This window comes from Thermobia domestica, chromosome 3 (assembly GCF_964235325.1).
Source record: "Thermobia domestica chromosome 3, izTheDome1.hap1.1, whole genome shotgun sequence".
NCBI lineage: Eukaryota > Metazoa > Arthropoda > Insecta > Zygentoma > Lepismatidae > Thermobia > Thermobia domestica.
The window spans coordinates 115143378-115159018 of NC_137456.1; the positions used below are offsets into that span (position 1 = coordinate 115143378).

Below are 15641 nucleotides of genomic sequence, written 5' to 3' on the forward strand. Positions count from 1 at the left end.
CTGAAAGAAAGAATAATACAGTTCATTTGTACCACACCTACAGTATTACATTTATACAATTTGCAAGCACAATCTTCAAACTACTAAGCATTACGATAAAGTTACAGAGCACAGAATTGTCAAGAAATTTATCATCATAATTCTATTACTCTTCAGTAATACTGTGTTAATAAACTATGCATAATTGTTTGAAAGATGTGAAAGATTATATATCTGGAATAAGGAGGATAACAGATGGTTTTAGGGCCATATACATAATTTTATCACAGGAGATTCAAGCTTGTGGGCTAAATTTTGGAACACCTCTCTGCGTATGCCACGGGACGGTTCTAATGACTTTATGTTCAAAATATGAAAACCTCATTCAAATAGAGATAAACACAGACAAATCGAATGTAATACAGAAAAACGTAAAATGCATGTAAATTAATTAAAACAAATCTTAGCATCAGAATCAGCATGTTTTGTGTTCGTTTGACATCTTACTCATGCGTTGTCTTCTAACCTGGGTTGAATTTACACTTTTTAACCAATATTAACCTAAATCAACAGAACTAAAAGAAAACACAGTTTAACAAAATTGCCAAAGTTATTATGTTAGACAGACAGAAGGAAACACATAAATGCATTTTTATTATGATGCTGGTGTATTAAGCAAATGCAAACAATAGAATCAAAACATTTTTAAATAGGTATCTCTATTATTCGCGCTCGGAACGAAAATCAGATCCACAAAGTCTCTCTATCATGCGGTCAAAGAATCACGGAAGTTCTTACGTTATGGAATAATGGTTAGAGGCCTCATCCTGGCGAAATTAAAATACCGCTAATTTTACAGTAATTATGCGGTATCTTCAAATAGATAAAAGATAATTGAAATGTGGAGCAAGAGCGCCCTAGACAATATTATTTTGCGTGAGGTACCGTTATCACAAGTCACCTAGTGGCTTTCCGTTTTCAGCCGTTTATACACGCGAAAATAAATGCCGATTTTCAAAATGGCTTGAAATTGAAAGCAGATAAGTGAGTTGTGATAACGGTATCTCATGTAAAATGATATTATCTAGAGCGCTCTTGTTCCACATTTCGATTATCTTTTATCTATTTGAAGATATCACATAATTACTGTAAAATTTTAATTTCGCTGGGATGAGGCCTCTTAAGCACTGCTGTACGTACATTTTTGTGATTGATATGAATGACTACTACAACAAGAATTTTCACTTATCAAGCTCGATATGCTTTATCGTCCACTCTTATTCCTTTTAACATTATTCATTACAGTATTTCGATTAGGTGTTTAGAGAACGTGATTTCAAATTTCTCTAACACAAGATTTTGTTAGAGCTCTGCTAGGGTTACATGTTTTCAAAAATCATGTGGAATATTTCGTTTAATATCCCACAATATGCCCAGTAAGACTAAAACAAAAAACAACGATGGCGAATGCAAGTAACTGATTACGAATAAATCAGTGAAACAGATAATGGGAAGAATGGAGAAAATTAACAGGAAGTCCAATATATCTCACTCAAGCACAAATTACCTTGTATCGAACCAGGCAACCTTTACATCACACGTAAGCGCTCTGATAAATAACGAAATTAATAAAATAGAATGAATTCTAATTTAATGTCCTACGATTATGCCTTTTAGGCTAAACAGACGAAGACTAATGAAAGGAAAAAATGACTGAATGACGTATGTATATATAACGAGAGTCTTGAGAAAAATACATCATCTGCCACAAGCTTAAATTGTCTTGGATCAAACCACGTACCCCATACTCCAGAGATGAACGAGTAAGCCACCGTTCCTTTAATAATAAAATTAGGTCAGATAACACCTGTAATCTACTTCTGTTTACAATTTTACATATTCTTCTTGAAATAAGTAAAACAAATTAAATGAAAATGATATCAATTTTATATTGGATGGTTATACTCTGTAGGCTAAAGGAGACAGATAATTAACGAATGATTATGAAAGAATTGTAGGTTTGTTATTTTTCCTTTGCCACCTAAAGGTGACATTTCATTCGCACTACCCTAATGTTATACATATTCACTTCTACAAAGCAAAGAACATATAAATAGACTCAAAAAAATAAATTAGTAAAATTAATTCAGAAATTCCCTCGTATTTGGAAGAGCGAAGAATGATGTGTTAAAAAAACGATGTCACGAGTATTCCATACATTTCAGGATACAGGGTATTTAAAAAAAGATGGTGGATACGTTTTTTATAACATTTTTTAACTACATCAAACTTTCTTATAAGTTTGAAATTTACATTATTTTACGTACTTAATGACTATATCTACGGTAGGCAGATCTTCACTATAATATTATAGACTTTCGGCACTGTAAGAGAAGTATCTGTCCCAGAAAGAGGAATTTTTTTTTTTAATTATAGTGTGTTTTGAAACAAATTACCTATATGAATCTCCAGCTTTTTTTCGGACGAATAAATATATGTTGACATTAATTTTGTCATAATTGTAGAAAAGGTCTAAATAGAAAGTTTAATATACAGAATTTAAAAGAAAAAGTTTATACTACAAGTTAGGATTGGAAAGAAAATTAATGGTATGCTAATTCACTCAGGTAACTTTATTTTATATACGAATTAACTCTTTCCTAAATGTTTGAGCGTAATTTATTGAAGTCCAAAGCTTTTATTAGCATAAAAAATCATGAACAGATAACATCATTAACTACAGAAACTGCGACTGCAGGCTCAGTTCATACGCAAATGATGAACAAAGAGGTAAAGTGGATATAAAAAAGAAACAACTTTTTAATTGGTATGTTTTATTTGTAGCATTTTCTGCACTGAATAAACATCTATGTACTTTGATATATAGCTGTTAAGAAACGCATGACATATTTTATACCAATATGATTTTAGTTTAATAACTATATAATTTTATGACAAAATACAAAACAAAACAACGAAAGGAAAATACAATACTCATGTAATCATAAACATTTTTTCTAAATGTTTATTTAATGTAACTTTCTGTTATTTACCAAAGCAAAGATCATAATAACATATGATAAACTTCATGTAATGTGTATAAAACCTTGAAAATATAGTAATGGCATAGGCATGACGTCATTATGTATAAGCCCATTGCAAATAAAGGAGTACAAAATATTATTAGAAAAACACTGGTTAAAATTATAAAAATTTCCGTCATAAGACATCTCGAGGAATTTCTACAAATTCACATAGGCTGGAATATGCTGTGCAATGCTTAATCCAACAAGAATTCCCTTGAATAAGTTTTACTGTATTAAAATTATCTGTCTATTTATTGTGTGCGAAAATACACAATGACGCTCAGATATTCATAGCAAAAATTCAGTGTTTTTATATTTTTATTTATTTATTTATTTATTTATTTATTTATTTACATGTTACGTACATCAGAAAGGTGTTACAATACATACAATGTTTTCAGAAATACAACTCCCTCAATAATATCGAATACAATACTGAACATTAGGAAATATAGATCATTCACAACTTTGAATATTCTTTCCAGAAGCAACCAGCAGGAAGTTTAACTACTAACAGAGTGAGCATGTTTAATATGACTATACAAATTAGATTTCTGACTGAATGTTTTTGAACACACGTGGCAACTAAAAGGCCTTTCTTTGGTATGCATTTTTACGTGTCTGTTGAAATAACTAGCAAAGCGAATTACTTTGAAACACCAGGGACAAACGTATCCCTTTCCATCTGAGCTCATATGCCTCAAACTCTGTTCTTGAATGACTGCTGATGACACCATATTGCTGAAAGAAAATAATTGAAGTTTTATAGTAATGTTTTGTTTGCAAATATTATTGTTAAGTATCCAGAACTTACGCACTTCATATAAACACACATTACTCAATATATTACGCTAAACATAGTTTGCATTGGTAAATTGTTTTAAAAGAATAACCTTTACTTTGTTCAAAGAATCCTGACATTAAACATCAAACTCAATATCAAAAGTATTATCTTTGAACTTGTTACAAATTGACCATGATGCATTAATCATAATTTTACGTTTAATAAAGTATACCTCACAAAATATCAAACAGTTAATATCAAGGAATCTACGATTAGCAGTAAGTGCTAGGACGAAAATATACGAACAGTGAATTCTAGTTGGAAAGGCTTTGGAGACCAAGAAGGGGGAAGGATAATATAATAATGGATTTTACGGAGGCAAGAACATTCTTGAATAGACAGGCCTGATACGATTAACAGAATTTAACGAAAACCTTTGGTTTCTGCGACGATGAATCCTCGAGTTTCTCAAATCCAACAATTACTAAACTGACGAGTATATGTTAGGTTAATACAATGAAATGACCACTCCAAGTGGATCATTTACAAAGGAAAGGAGAAAGAAGTTGTGGTTGAAATGAATAAATATTTTAGAACAGTACATTTCTTGTCTTCAATATGAAATAATAATTCAACTTATTAGTATCAATATTTTTTATTTATTTTACTGTAATATACCACGTCTTGTCATGAATATGAGCTGATTTAACATCCCGTTCAGCAGCGAGGATATACGAGACGTGGACTTACTGATTAATGCGGAATCCAACCACATGAGCACCAACCACACGGAACCCGGGAATGGAACTCGGGTCTCCCACGCCAAAGGCGCGTACGCTAACCGCTTAGCCACGAAGGAGCTCTTTGTCAAGAATATTTTAGTTGAAAAGAATAAAAGTTTTACTTTTTCTTTCAATATTTCTAGCACCACTGATTTAATTTACATTTACCTACAATTTATTCGCATCGAGCTGAAACTAAATGCTTCTAAAGTCCGTAAAATTTTACAATGTAAAATATTTTCAAATAAGAAAAACATTCAAGGTCATGATATTCATTTCACTCTACAGATCAGTACGTTAGAAACTGAATAGACATAAAAATACATTTTCTATTTACATATTCTAATTTTAAAAATCTCGATTTTACTCCATCTCTGTAATAGACATCAAAATAATAATAATAATAATAATAATAATAATAATAATAATAATAATAATAATAATAATAATAATAATAATAATAATAATAATAATAAGCGATTGGAGAAACCGTAATTCTGACCATTTTTGTTTAAAGAAGCGCATCTTTCATGCCTGTGACTTACTTACCACCCTTATTTTCAGTATGCATTAGCAAAACGATTTTATGTTCTATATCTGTTTTATTGTTTCGAGTTCGTTTAAAATACATAACAAAGGCAAACTCTGATGACTACATTAATTACAATGTTGCCAGATTTAACATTAATAACATACCATTGAAAACAAAAGAAATATTCAGTACAATTTATGATTTGCTTAGGAATATGGGAACACACTTACGTTTATTAAAGATTTCGTCGTGAGTTCAATGACAGATATTTGTCATTTTTATACTAGTATGATGAAATGAAAAGTATGCTCAAGTCAATAAATGTGTCGTAATTTTAGTACTAATCTTCCCAACATCGATGAGAGACATTGCATTGGCTGCCTAATACTTTACGTTATAAAAGTGTAATGTGCGAACTATCACGTGGCTATATGGTAGCGTAAGCGCTGGACAAAAAGAGGAACTCGGTGGAAACTCGTTGTTCAGATGCCACGTTAAGCTGAAGGTGCATGCCTCATATAGCTTCTGTGCTCAAAAAGACGCTACCAATCAAAAGTATAACATATACACAGGTCGGGGGCACGCTGGCTTAATACTTGAAAACTCACCTCTGGTGCGAGAGATTCCTGGTTCGATTCCCACACAATCTGAGTTTTTTTTTTGTGTTCTCCCGTTTCCTACCATATTACAATTGGATTAATATACTAATCATCAATCTCCTTTGGTCTTAACCAGGATTGGTTGGTTCAAACAATCCAACTGGTTAAACCAAAAAAAAAGAAAAAAAAGAAAAGAAAAACGAAAAATGCTTTAAATCGTATGAACTTCATGGTAATGTTTCCACATATCAAACCATTTGCATTAGTTTTATCTCCTTTTCACCTTTTAATCAAGGCGTCCCATGTTCAATTCTCCGTCGAACCACAACCCTTCTTTCAAGTGTAAATCAAGTAGCGGTTCGGATGTCATTTTAAGCAGAAATCCTTTCCTTAATAACCTAGGTATTATATAAGGATGTTAAGCCTGAACATACGAAACGAATCCAAATTGTATATTTATGCTTGTTTTAATGTCTATTGTTTTATAAAGAAGCAAACGTTGCTTAAATATATTGATAGAAATTGGCAAAATTTATCGACTGCCTACGTAGTTTGCAAAACTAGCTTGGATTCGACTTTCAGTTTTAATTGAATTGAATGATATCAACATACTAAATTTCCACTTTAATATCTCAGTTTCAGTATACTGATTATGATACCATAAAATTTTACATGTCTAGCAATAATAGCATTTTTTCCAATGAGTAAGACGGGAGTTTCCCGATTTATATATAATTCTGTATAATGGTTTCATTTGTGCAACTCTTTATCTTTTTATGCTTCTGAAACGACTTTTGACAATTATATTAGCAAATATGTAAAGATCAGTACAACGTATTTTTATCAGAAGTCCTTCGTCAGTGAGACGGCTTACTCATTGCATTTGTCGCCAATTAGTTCCGATTTCGAGTCCAAATGGAGAACAATTTCTCTCGGATATAAGCCGAGAAGCGGTTTGGATTCTGCTTTAAGCTTAGGGATCTATGTGACTCCTTCCAGTATAACCCCGTTGTTCCATAATAACACCAAGGCGAAACAAACCTATTACTGTCCATATGTAATATAAATAAATACAGCAAATTATTTAAACCAAAGAAGAACTGGTTTAAACAAACAAACAAACAAACAAACAAAAAAAGGTTTAAACCAAAACTGTTTTTTGTTTTTTCAATAAAAATCGGGTTTTTTGCCAACCCTGGTCTAAACAACATAATCACATCTCACAGGGCACATTTATATTGCAAACGACAAGATTATTAACGAAAACTAAAATCCAACGATAGAGTTGCTAAGTGAAAAGGGTGTAAGTGCATACTATATTGGAGCAGCGTCATATCAATTGGTCGGAGAGGAGATGTTTTATATTTATGCAGAAAACTGTTCCGAGTATATTTGACCAAACGTAATTCCTTCTTCCCGCGTGCAGAATGAACTTTGCTAGACCTTGGTCAGGCGTGTCTGTCAGTGTGGTATATGAGGTTTGAGCTTTGGGAAAAGTGTTATGTTTTCTCACTGGACCGAAAATTCCACTCAAACTAAGCAGCTTTCGGGAGTATTACGTATAATATTTTCTAACTCTTGACGTTCCCTCACCAGGTAGAAAATGTTGGTAAATCTGTGTCGCTTTTAGGAAGGATATATTGTAGCCCTTCAGAATGCAAATTTCAGTGTTCCAGGAATCAGGAACCAGTGTAACAACAAAGGTTGTGATATTATCTTGACTTTGATCCGAATGTGATTGACGAGTATAAGGTTTTCGAGACCCAGCGTTGGGCTCTCCAACAAACACGGCCGCGTATAGCCCAGTAAATAAAGGACCAAAAAGGGTGTCGAGCTGAAATAATTTAGAAAAAGCTGAAAATTTCAGGATTTGTTTTTCATGTGATCTTAAATGAAATATCAAAAGTCCCCTAAAATCCCGTGTGCGCTTCATCCTCAAAATGGCGGCCAAAGATGGCGGCCGTCCGAAATGCGCATGGCTAACGATTTTAGCTTGTAACTCTGAGACTATTTAAGATATTCCAATTCTGTAAAAGCACTTTTGTTCTAGAAGCTCTAATCTATAACTTTTCTTAATACTTCTTTCTCGTAAAGTTTGACAGAAAGCCACCATTTTCCATTAAAGTATAAAGTGATACAGTTTAAAAGTCCTGTTCTTGAATTGGTTGTAGAAAATCTCCAAAATCGTTAGGAATTCGCAAACAATGCTCGGAATAGTTTATATTCAGCATTTAATTAGCTTTGTTTTAAAAAAAGAATCATCTAAATCGGAATAAAATTAGTCGAGATATTCTATGTTTTTGATTAAAAGTAGTTGGATAAAAATTAATCGCTATTAGTCCAGCACGTAAAGTTTTGAAATTCATAGTTGTGCTGGATTTATGGCATTCATGCCTTGGATTCCAAACTAAAATTTCTAAACTTTCATAAAACCTATGTGAATTTCATACCAAAATGGCGACTAAAGAGGATCTTTGTCCGACATGCCCCCCCCCCCAAAAAAAAAAAAAACTAACAGCTAGAAAAGGGATTATTATATTTTAATTCTGTAAAAAGCACTTTTATTATGAAAAATAAAAGCCCTATTCTGTAAATTTTTTTAAGAGTAATATAATTTTAAGTACATTGAAAACAGTGGCGACATGTTGTTATGCAACCGGTGGTGCACACGGAATAACTACGTTTGGTTGTATATTCATGAGGATACCAAATGGTTAATTTGCAGTGAGTCTACTTTTAGATGCACAACCCAACGTACAGTTATGTAGTGTGCCTCACTGATTACATACCAACGAGCCACCATTGTTGAAAATTAAGTATCCGTTTTTACATCTCATTTGAACTCCCTTGTACAGTAGATTCTTCATTGTAAATAGTCAAATAGGGAGTAAAAAGTTTTAAAAATATGTATTACACCTACCTTCTTTAATACATGAAAATTTCATGGTCTTCAGAGTCGTCAGGAATTAACATATTTAAACAAATATTTCCCCGACAATTGAAAGAAAGTTTGGAACAAGTCAGTCCTGCCTTTATATATTCACATTTGCTGTCACAGTCCTTCTGCGTTCTGATTTTACATGGGCAAGATACAAGGTTCAGCAGACTGTCAGGAGCAGCTTTTAAGTTTATTGCACTGGAAGCAATTTACCTTCTATTAATTGCCACTGGAAACAATTTAACTTCTATTAATTGCTACCCCCATTTTGTTGGGTTCAAATCATTCCCCAATCATTAGTGTACTTGAAGGTAAACACATACATTGTGTTGAGAGGCAGCAGCACTTGTAAGAGGGAAATTTGCCGAATTGAATTTTGAGGATAGTTTTCTAGTCATTATCCTGTTGTAGGCTTATATCGAACTTCGCCTAAAGAAATTCAATTGTGTTCTCCATACAACCGCGTAACCAATCTTTCTCCTATTTTAATGACAGTTTGGGGATATAAATTGGGTTGGTGGAAGACTGTGACTGCATTAGATAGTTCTTGCTACTTCTGAAGAATTTTGATGGCAGCCTTTGTTGAAAAAAAGATGATGATGTGTTATACTCTGTGATAGAGTGAAGACACCCTGTGAAAGATGTCCTTCAGTGACTCTAGTTTCCTTTGGATTTTGCCAATGTGGAAGCATTTCTGTTCAATTTTGTTTGTTTTCGGCCTCACAAAGTACACTGTAGTATCTGGAATTGTTAGAGCAATTAAGATGGCCAATAAGTCAGAGTCAGTTCCTACTACTACAGCAACAAAAGTGTTTTATTTACTTAGATTAATAGCTGTGCTGACAATCAGAGCATCTACATCTCCTTCATCTTCGTACATTGTAATGCTTGAAGAGCTAAAGTGAATTTTGAAGAAATCAATCAAACGTCTTTTATTTTTAGAGTTCAGTAAAAAGGGTGCTTGCTCAGTAGTTACTTTCGTATTTTCATCAAACGCGATTGTAGAGACATCTTTGACATTGCTCTTCTCTGTCGTTCAACATTTTTGGTGTTATTGCCTGTTGCATAGCCATCAAAAACTGCAGCTCTGCACGGTGAAATGTGTTTCTGTACATATCGTACATATTTTTCAGAAGTATTTGCATATGTGTTAATATCGGAAAAACAACCGCATGAAGTAAGAAACCACCGTCTACAACGTAACTCAATTCTGATAGAGTTTTCATACAGGGTTCTATATATCCTACAATGTCCACAAGTGCAGATTTTCTAGTTTTTCTAATTGAAATTTCATCAAACAAGGAGGGAGGATAAGGTGCTAGTTCATATTTTAAAAAATGATGCATCTATTCATATGATTGCAATACCGCAGCAATTCGGCTGAACAACTAAAGTGAGTTGATGCTAACAGTTTCCTTCTTAACATTAATTGTATTGCTTGTCGCAGACACACACACAACCTTCTCTTCTCTTTTTCGAACTACGCTACCAAAGGTTTTACCTATCATTCGAGATAGTGATTTTGACCCTATCTCTTTCGTCCTATCACAGTTAACTTTCTTACCAGTTACTAAGCCAGTTGCAATGTTGACTAGAAGGTCTTCTTGATAGGACTGTTCAAATGGGTTGTGAAGACTAAGCCAATCAGAAAGTTTTCTGATGTCTTGATCATCTGTCTCCTGACCGAAAGGTCTAGTTTCTACATGCTGTTCAGACACTGACGACCACTTTTCACAGAAACTTTCTAAAGCTTCACTCACTTCCATTGTAATTGGAAAAGATAAGACCGAGCCAGCCAATATCCCGCCCATAGCTCAAGCCTCCGGAAGCTTTCATTGCCCTTATCAAACTCTGTTCAATTACCATATCTGTTGCACTTCCACTCCAAAAGCAATCCTTCCTTCGCACATCAAAGTATCTTTCAAGTTCTTCTGGTTTCAGTTTATTTCCCAATTCTTCCATCTGTTGCAGATAAAACTGTGTAGATTTCGCATAGTTCAAATGTCCTGCTGCGTAAAAGTTTGGAATCATTCATTTCACCGTATAAATATGAAAGTCCCAGTCTCCAGGACGCTCCACTCGAATATAAAGTATTATTAATCTTACTTGTTCCAAACTTTGAAGCCACAGTTCAGCTTTGACTCGGCTAGATGGGTCATAAGTATTTTAATGTCTGGATTTTCCTTTAAGTCGTTTACGGTTTTTGTACCTATGATCAACTCATCGATACTGAAACATATATTACTATCTTCAAGGTCCCTAATTAAACTGCAAATCTGTTGATGGTGCTACATAAGTCAAAAGTGCTTAGTGCTCTCAGTGCTCTTGCATACGTAGTTCCATTTAACATGTGCACCACAGTATTTTGCGCATACAACAAGCCCCAAAGTTCTTCAATTAAAGTACCAGATAATATGTCCAACGTCACCTAAGTATGACATTAGAAGGTGAAATCCCCCCAGTCTGACAACTACTTTAGCTAAATCACTATCTTGTTGAGCAGATGTTTTATTTCTACTGCCTTCCAATACAGAAGCTGTTCAAAAGTAACGATACAAGAATCCTATCCCGCCTTCTTGCTTCCGTCACAAGTAAATAGAAAGGAAGTGTAAATTGTACAGAAATTTGATGATTTCCAGTTGAGAAAAGGAACTGCAGTTATGCTGCTCATTTCAAACTGCCGGTGGTCATAGTGATAGTGTGCATGAAACCATTCCACCCTGGCTTAGATGAATCTTTTATGAGATGCATGAGAAGTCAAACTTCTGTGAAAATTAGCAATTTGGAGATTTTGCACTATCATATTTTCTTCCGGTATCAAATTCTTTATTTCAATATTTAAAAGTTCATTGTTTGTTGGTTTGTTATAAAATTTAATATCCCTTCCAGCAAGAGCGGATACCATAACTGCTGAAGGCAGTGCAGCACGTTCTATACGAAAATCTTGTCTATTTATTTTAGGCGTGCATATTTTAATCCACCCATACTGTGGAAAGTACCGTGGCCATCTAATGTTCTCGCTGCATTATCAAAAACAAACTGAATCAAATTTTGAGAATGATCGGTTTGGATTGGAATAATAGAAGACATTCTAGAATATTCATATCTTCTAGATAGCTGGCTGATATTCCAAAATAATTGAAATAATTGAATGGCAGATCATGATATACATCCGAGATAACATATTTGAATCACCTTTCTTACTTCTAGTTACATTTTCAACAAAAAAATTTAATAATTGTGGATCCTCGGGAGTAACTTTTCCAATGAAGGAATTGCTTCTTTCTAGGTAGACGCGATACGAATGCATTGTTGATGCTTCAATTTTTAGACATAATCTGCTTTTCTTTTCTTGTTTGCTTCATTCTTTGAGATAAGAAGGCAGGGGTTTGCCGTTTACCTTCATACCACTATGAACCACATTAGCTTAAAATTTATGTATGTTTAGAATATAATAATATATAGACTACCAGCTGTTACGCCAATGATGTTAAGGGTGAATCTACTGATTACATATATATTCAGTACTTTATTTCTGCTACTAAAAAAAGGAGATTTAAAGGAATACAGTATGGACAATGGGGTGACAAGAAAGCAGCTCTGTCCACCTATATTTTTCAAAAACGTCGAATTTCTCGACTAATTGTATTCCGATTTGGATGATTCTTTTTTTAAAACAAAGCTAATTAAATGTTCAATTTAAACTATTCCGAGCATTGTTTGCGAATTCCTAACGGTTTTGGAGATTTTCTACAACCAATTCAAGAACAGGACTTTCAAACTGTATCACTTTATAATTTAATGGAAAATGGTGGCTTTGCATCAAACTTCACGAGAAAGAAGTATTAAGAAAAGTTATAGATTAGAGCTTCTAGAACAAAAGTGCTTTTACAGAATTGGAATATCTTAAATAGTCTCAGAGTTACAAGCTAAAATCGGTAGCCATGCGCATTCCGGACGGCCGCCATCTTTGGCCGCCATTTTGAGGATGAAGCGCACACGGGATTTTAGGGGACTTTTGATATTTCATTTAAGATCACATGAAAAACAAATCCTGAAATTTTCAGCTTTTTCTAAATTATTTCAGCTCGCGGCCCTTTATCTACTGGGCTAGTACGCATGCACCATCGCATGCAGGCGGAACTTCGCAGAGTAGTCATGCAAGAGAATCCCCAACACAAAGGGAGATGCAAATGCCAATGTGTTTTTCGGAATTATCAACCGAACTTTGTGGCAACGATTGAATCTTGAAAAGGTATTCAAGGTTGGTGGGCACTACCTTACTGATGTTCATCAACAGGAAGGTAAATGTAATTTTCGGAAGCTGCACGAGCGTCACTTGCAAACCGAAGGTGGTAATATTTCACTACATTGGATGAGGTGTGGCTGTACTTTCGTGATTACAACAAACCAAGAGCCATCATGTACAAAGACAAAGGTATGAAGCGCTTTACAAATTGGGTTAGAGCATGCAAAGAAGCTTATTCGAGAGGGTTCATGCTGGTACTATCACCAAGGCAAACTGAAGATTCCGAGGGGTGGTGAATAACTATAAAATCCTCTCAGTATTACCAGAAGTCCCTGAGGCCGATCTATATACAGGAACTACCAGAAATGTACGAAAACGAGATCAAAATGGTCTGCATACATCAAGACAAAGCTTCGTCACACACATCAAGAATGCCCAAAGCATTCTATCAAGATATGAAGGAGGTTACTAGAATTCATGTCATATCTTTCAATGAAATACATATTTATATAAAGTCTCCAGGTGCAAATTCAATGGACTTTTGTGAATTTCGACTACTTAAAAGGACTTCAGGCAAAAGGCGTGTAACAACTATGAATGGACTCCGGAAAGCTGTGACACAGGAACGAAATAAGATCCCCTCGTAATTCTTTCAAGGGTTCCTCCTGTAAAAGAAATTACGTTGCCGCAGCATCGTTCGGGACGAAAGTAGATACGTCGAGCACTGACGTACCTGGCGCTATGGATTTTCACAACTAATACTAAGTACATTTTGGTCCCATATACGCTGAAATGTCTCTGTAGAGGTCCATGTTATAGTACATAGTATGCCTATAACCACTTATGATTTGACATAACTTTCAAATGAAGATAAGCCCCAAAAAATGCTATTTTAGGTTGGTGTTTGATTACAGAAGACATTCGCGACGCCTTGCCAATACAATTGTAGCTTCAGGTGAGTAAGTGCCTTAAAAAGTTATTATTTGAAAAAAATTAACAAGATACTCGAAGTATTTTGTGCATTATTTCAGAAAAATAATATTAATATTTAAGGCAAATATTTTAATTTTAATTTTATTAAATTTATTTGGGGGTAATATCGATGTGTTGAGCCGATTGTTTCTATTCATATTTACCTTGCAATTAATGCTGATCGGAGCTATCACGTAACAGTTGCTTTTTTACGGCACAACCAGTGCTGTTGAACTGTATTAGTGACGCGAAAGTTATTGATTGATCCTTAATAGCTGAGCTTACTCAGAATACGCCGTATGAAGAGAAATTTCTCTTTACAAATGATATTCAAATTAGAACCGATTACAGCACAGTAACGCCATCAGTGTAGCCAATTTAGCAATTTCCATATGTTACTTAGCTAATAAAAATGTGGTTTGGCTACTACCTTTAATTTTGGCCAATTTAACACCCATAACTGGATATTTCTACAAATCTGGTCTTAGCACTATTGAATCTCATTTTCAAGAAATTAAGCGCTCACTTGTTCGTAGACCTGGTTGAGAGGCTAGTTTTTTGAAGGTTTCTCTTTGTTACTTGCTTTTCCCAGTAATTTTCCATTGCTGCAGAAGTTTCCTGAAGCGTTGCTAAGTTAAATTTTTTCTACATTTTTTCTGTCCTCGGAAAACATATAAAAAGGCAAATTTTTAAATGGCTTTCGATGTTTCAGCTCGGAAGGCCTGTAGGGTGGAGGTCTCTATACTGGTGGCTGTTCAGTCCGAAGGAAATTAGCAAGTAAGCCTTTTCCCGGGAGTTTTGTCCTTCAGAATTGTTACTGGATGTTCAGTGGATATGTCAGTCCTTGCCTTCCAGTTGCGCTAGAGTAAATTGTCTCTGGCCATAGCTTGGGTGATTTCACGAGATAGGACTAGGAATTAAAATATGAAGTAGGGAGTCTGAGCTCTACGTCAGAATAATGGCTTAAATGGACTCTAGTTTAATGATTAGAAAGAGTGAAGAATAATTAATTCTTGAGGCGATCCTAGGAAGAAAGTGAATCCAGGACGTTTAGGTTCTGAAATCTTCAGGTGCTGGAGGCTTTTTCCCACAAAATTTGAAGCCAGGTTGCGATTTGGGTTCCATCCCCGTACAGTCAGGCAGTAATGAGGCTTGGCTGGTGTTTCTATTTCCACACTGCGATTTTCGTGTTCGTAAGTATAAGAGTGTGTGGTTTACCTTTTTAACCTAGAGTCTTAAATAAAAGACCTAATATAGTAGCTGGGCCATGAGTGACGGCTGCTACTCCTATTCCCTAAGTTTACTCATCATTTAAATATTAGTTTCCCTATCTGGATTTCTCTGCGTATTGAGAGTCCAAACCAGGTGTAGGCCAGACTGTTACTGTAATCAAGTTTAACAGTCTTTGAAAGTAAGGAATATGGGTCTAGAGTAGAGAAGAGTACTAGTTTCCATATTGCCGCAGTCCCCAAGAATATTAGAGAAATCATATTATTACTGTACTAGAGATATTTAAATTAGAGGCTGAGCTCTTTTTCATCTCCAATGAGTACTCGGGGAAGTCGAGCATAATATTAAAGTTATCTTTAAGAGCAAAGTAATGTTATTTAAAATTAATAATACTAGTCACGCACCTTACCTAAATTAGAGCGATATTAATTATAATAAACTAGTAAACCACCATAAATTTCTTGGTACTTCATTTAGCTCAATCGTATTT

General features: G+C 34.5%; 1 protein-coding gene across 10 annotated transcripts in view; it reads right to left on the reverse strand.

Annotated features, from left to right (window-relative positions):
* Nucleotides 1-15641, reverse strand: part of LOC145680673 (uncharacterized) — a 613323-nt gene that overhangs the window by 148098 nt on the left and 449584 nt on the right. The window contains exon 4 of one of the 10 annotated variants that reach the window (XM_081751510.1): nt 3484-3806. The exons of the other annotated variants lie outside the window; for them this stretch is intronic. Within the exon in view, the coding sequence (XP_081607636.1) occupies nt 3569-3806 (238 nt within the window). The 3' untranslated portion in view covers nt 3484-3568. Of the gene's footprint in view, nt 1-3483; nt 3807-15641 lie in introns of those variants that run through there. 10 annotated transcript variants of the gene reach the window in all.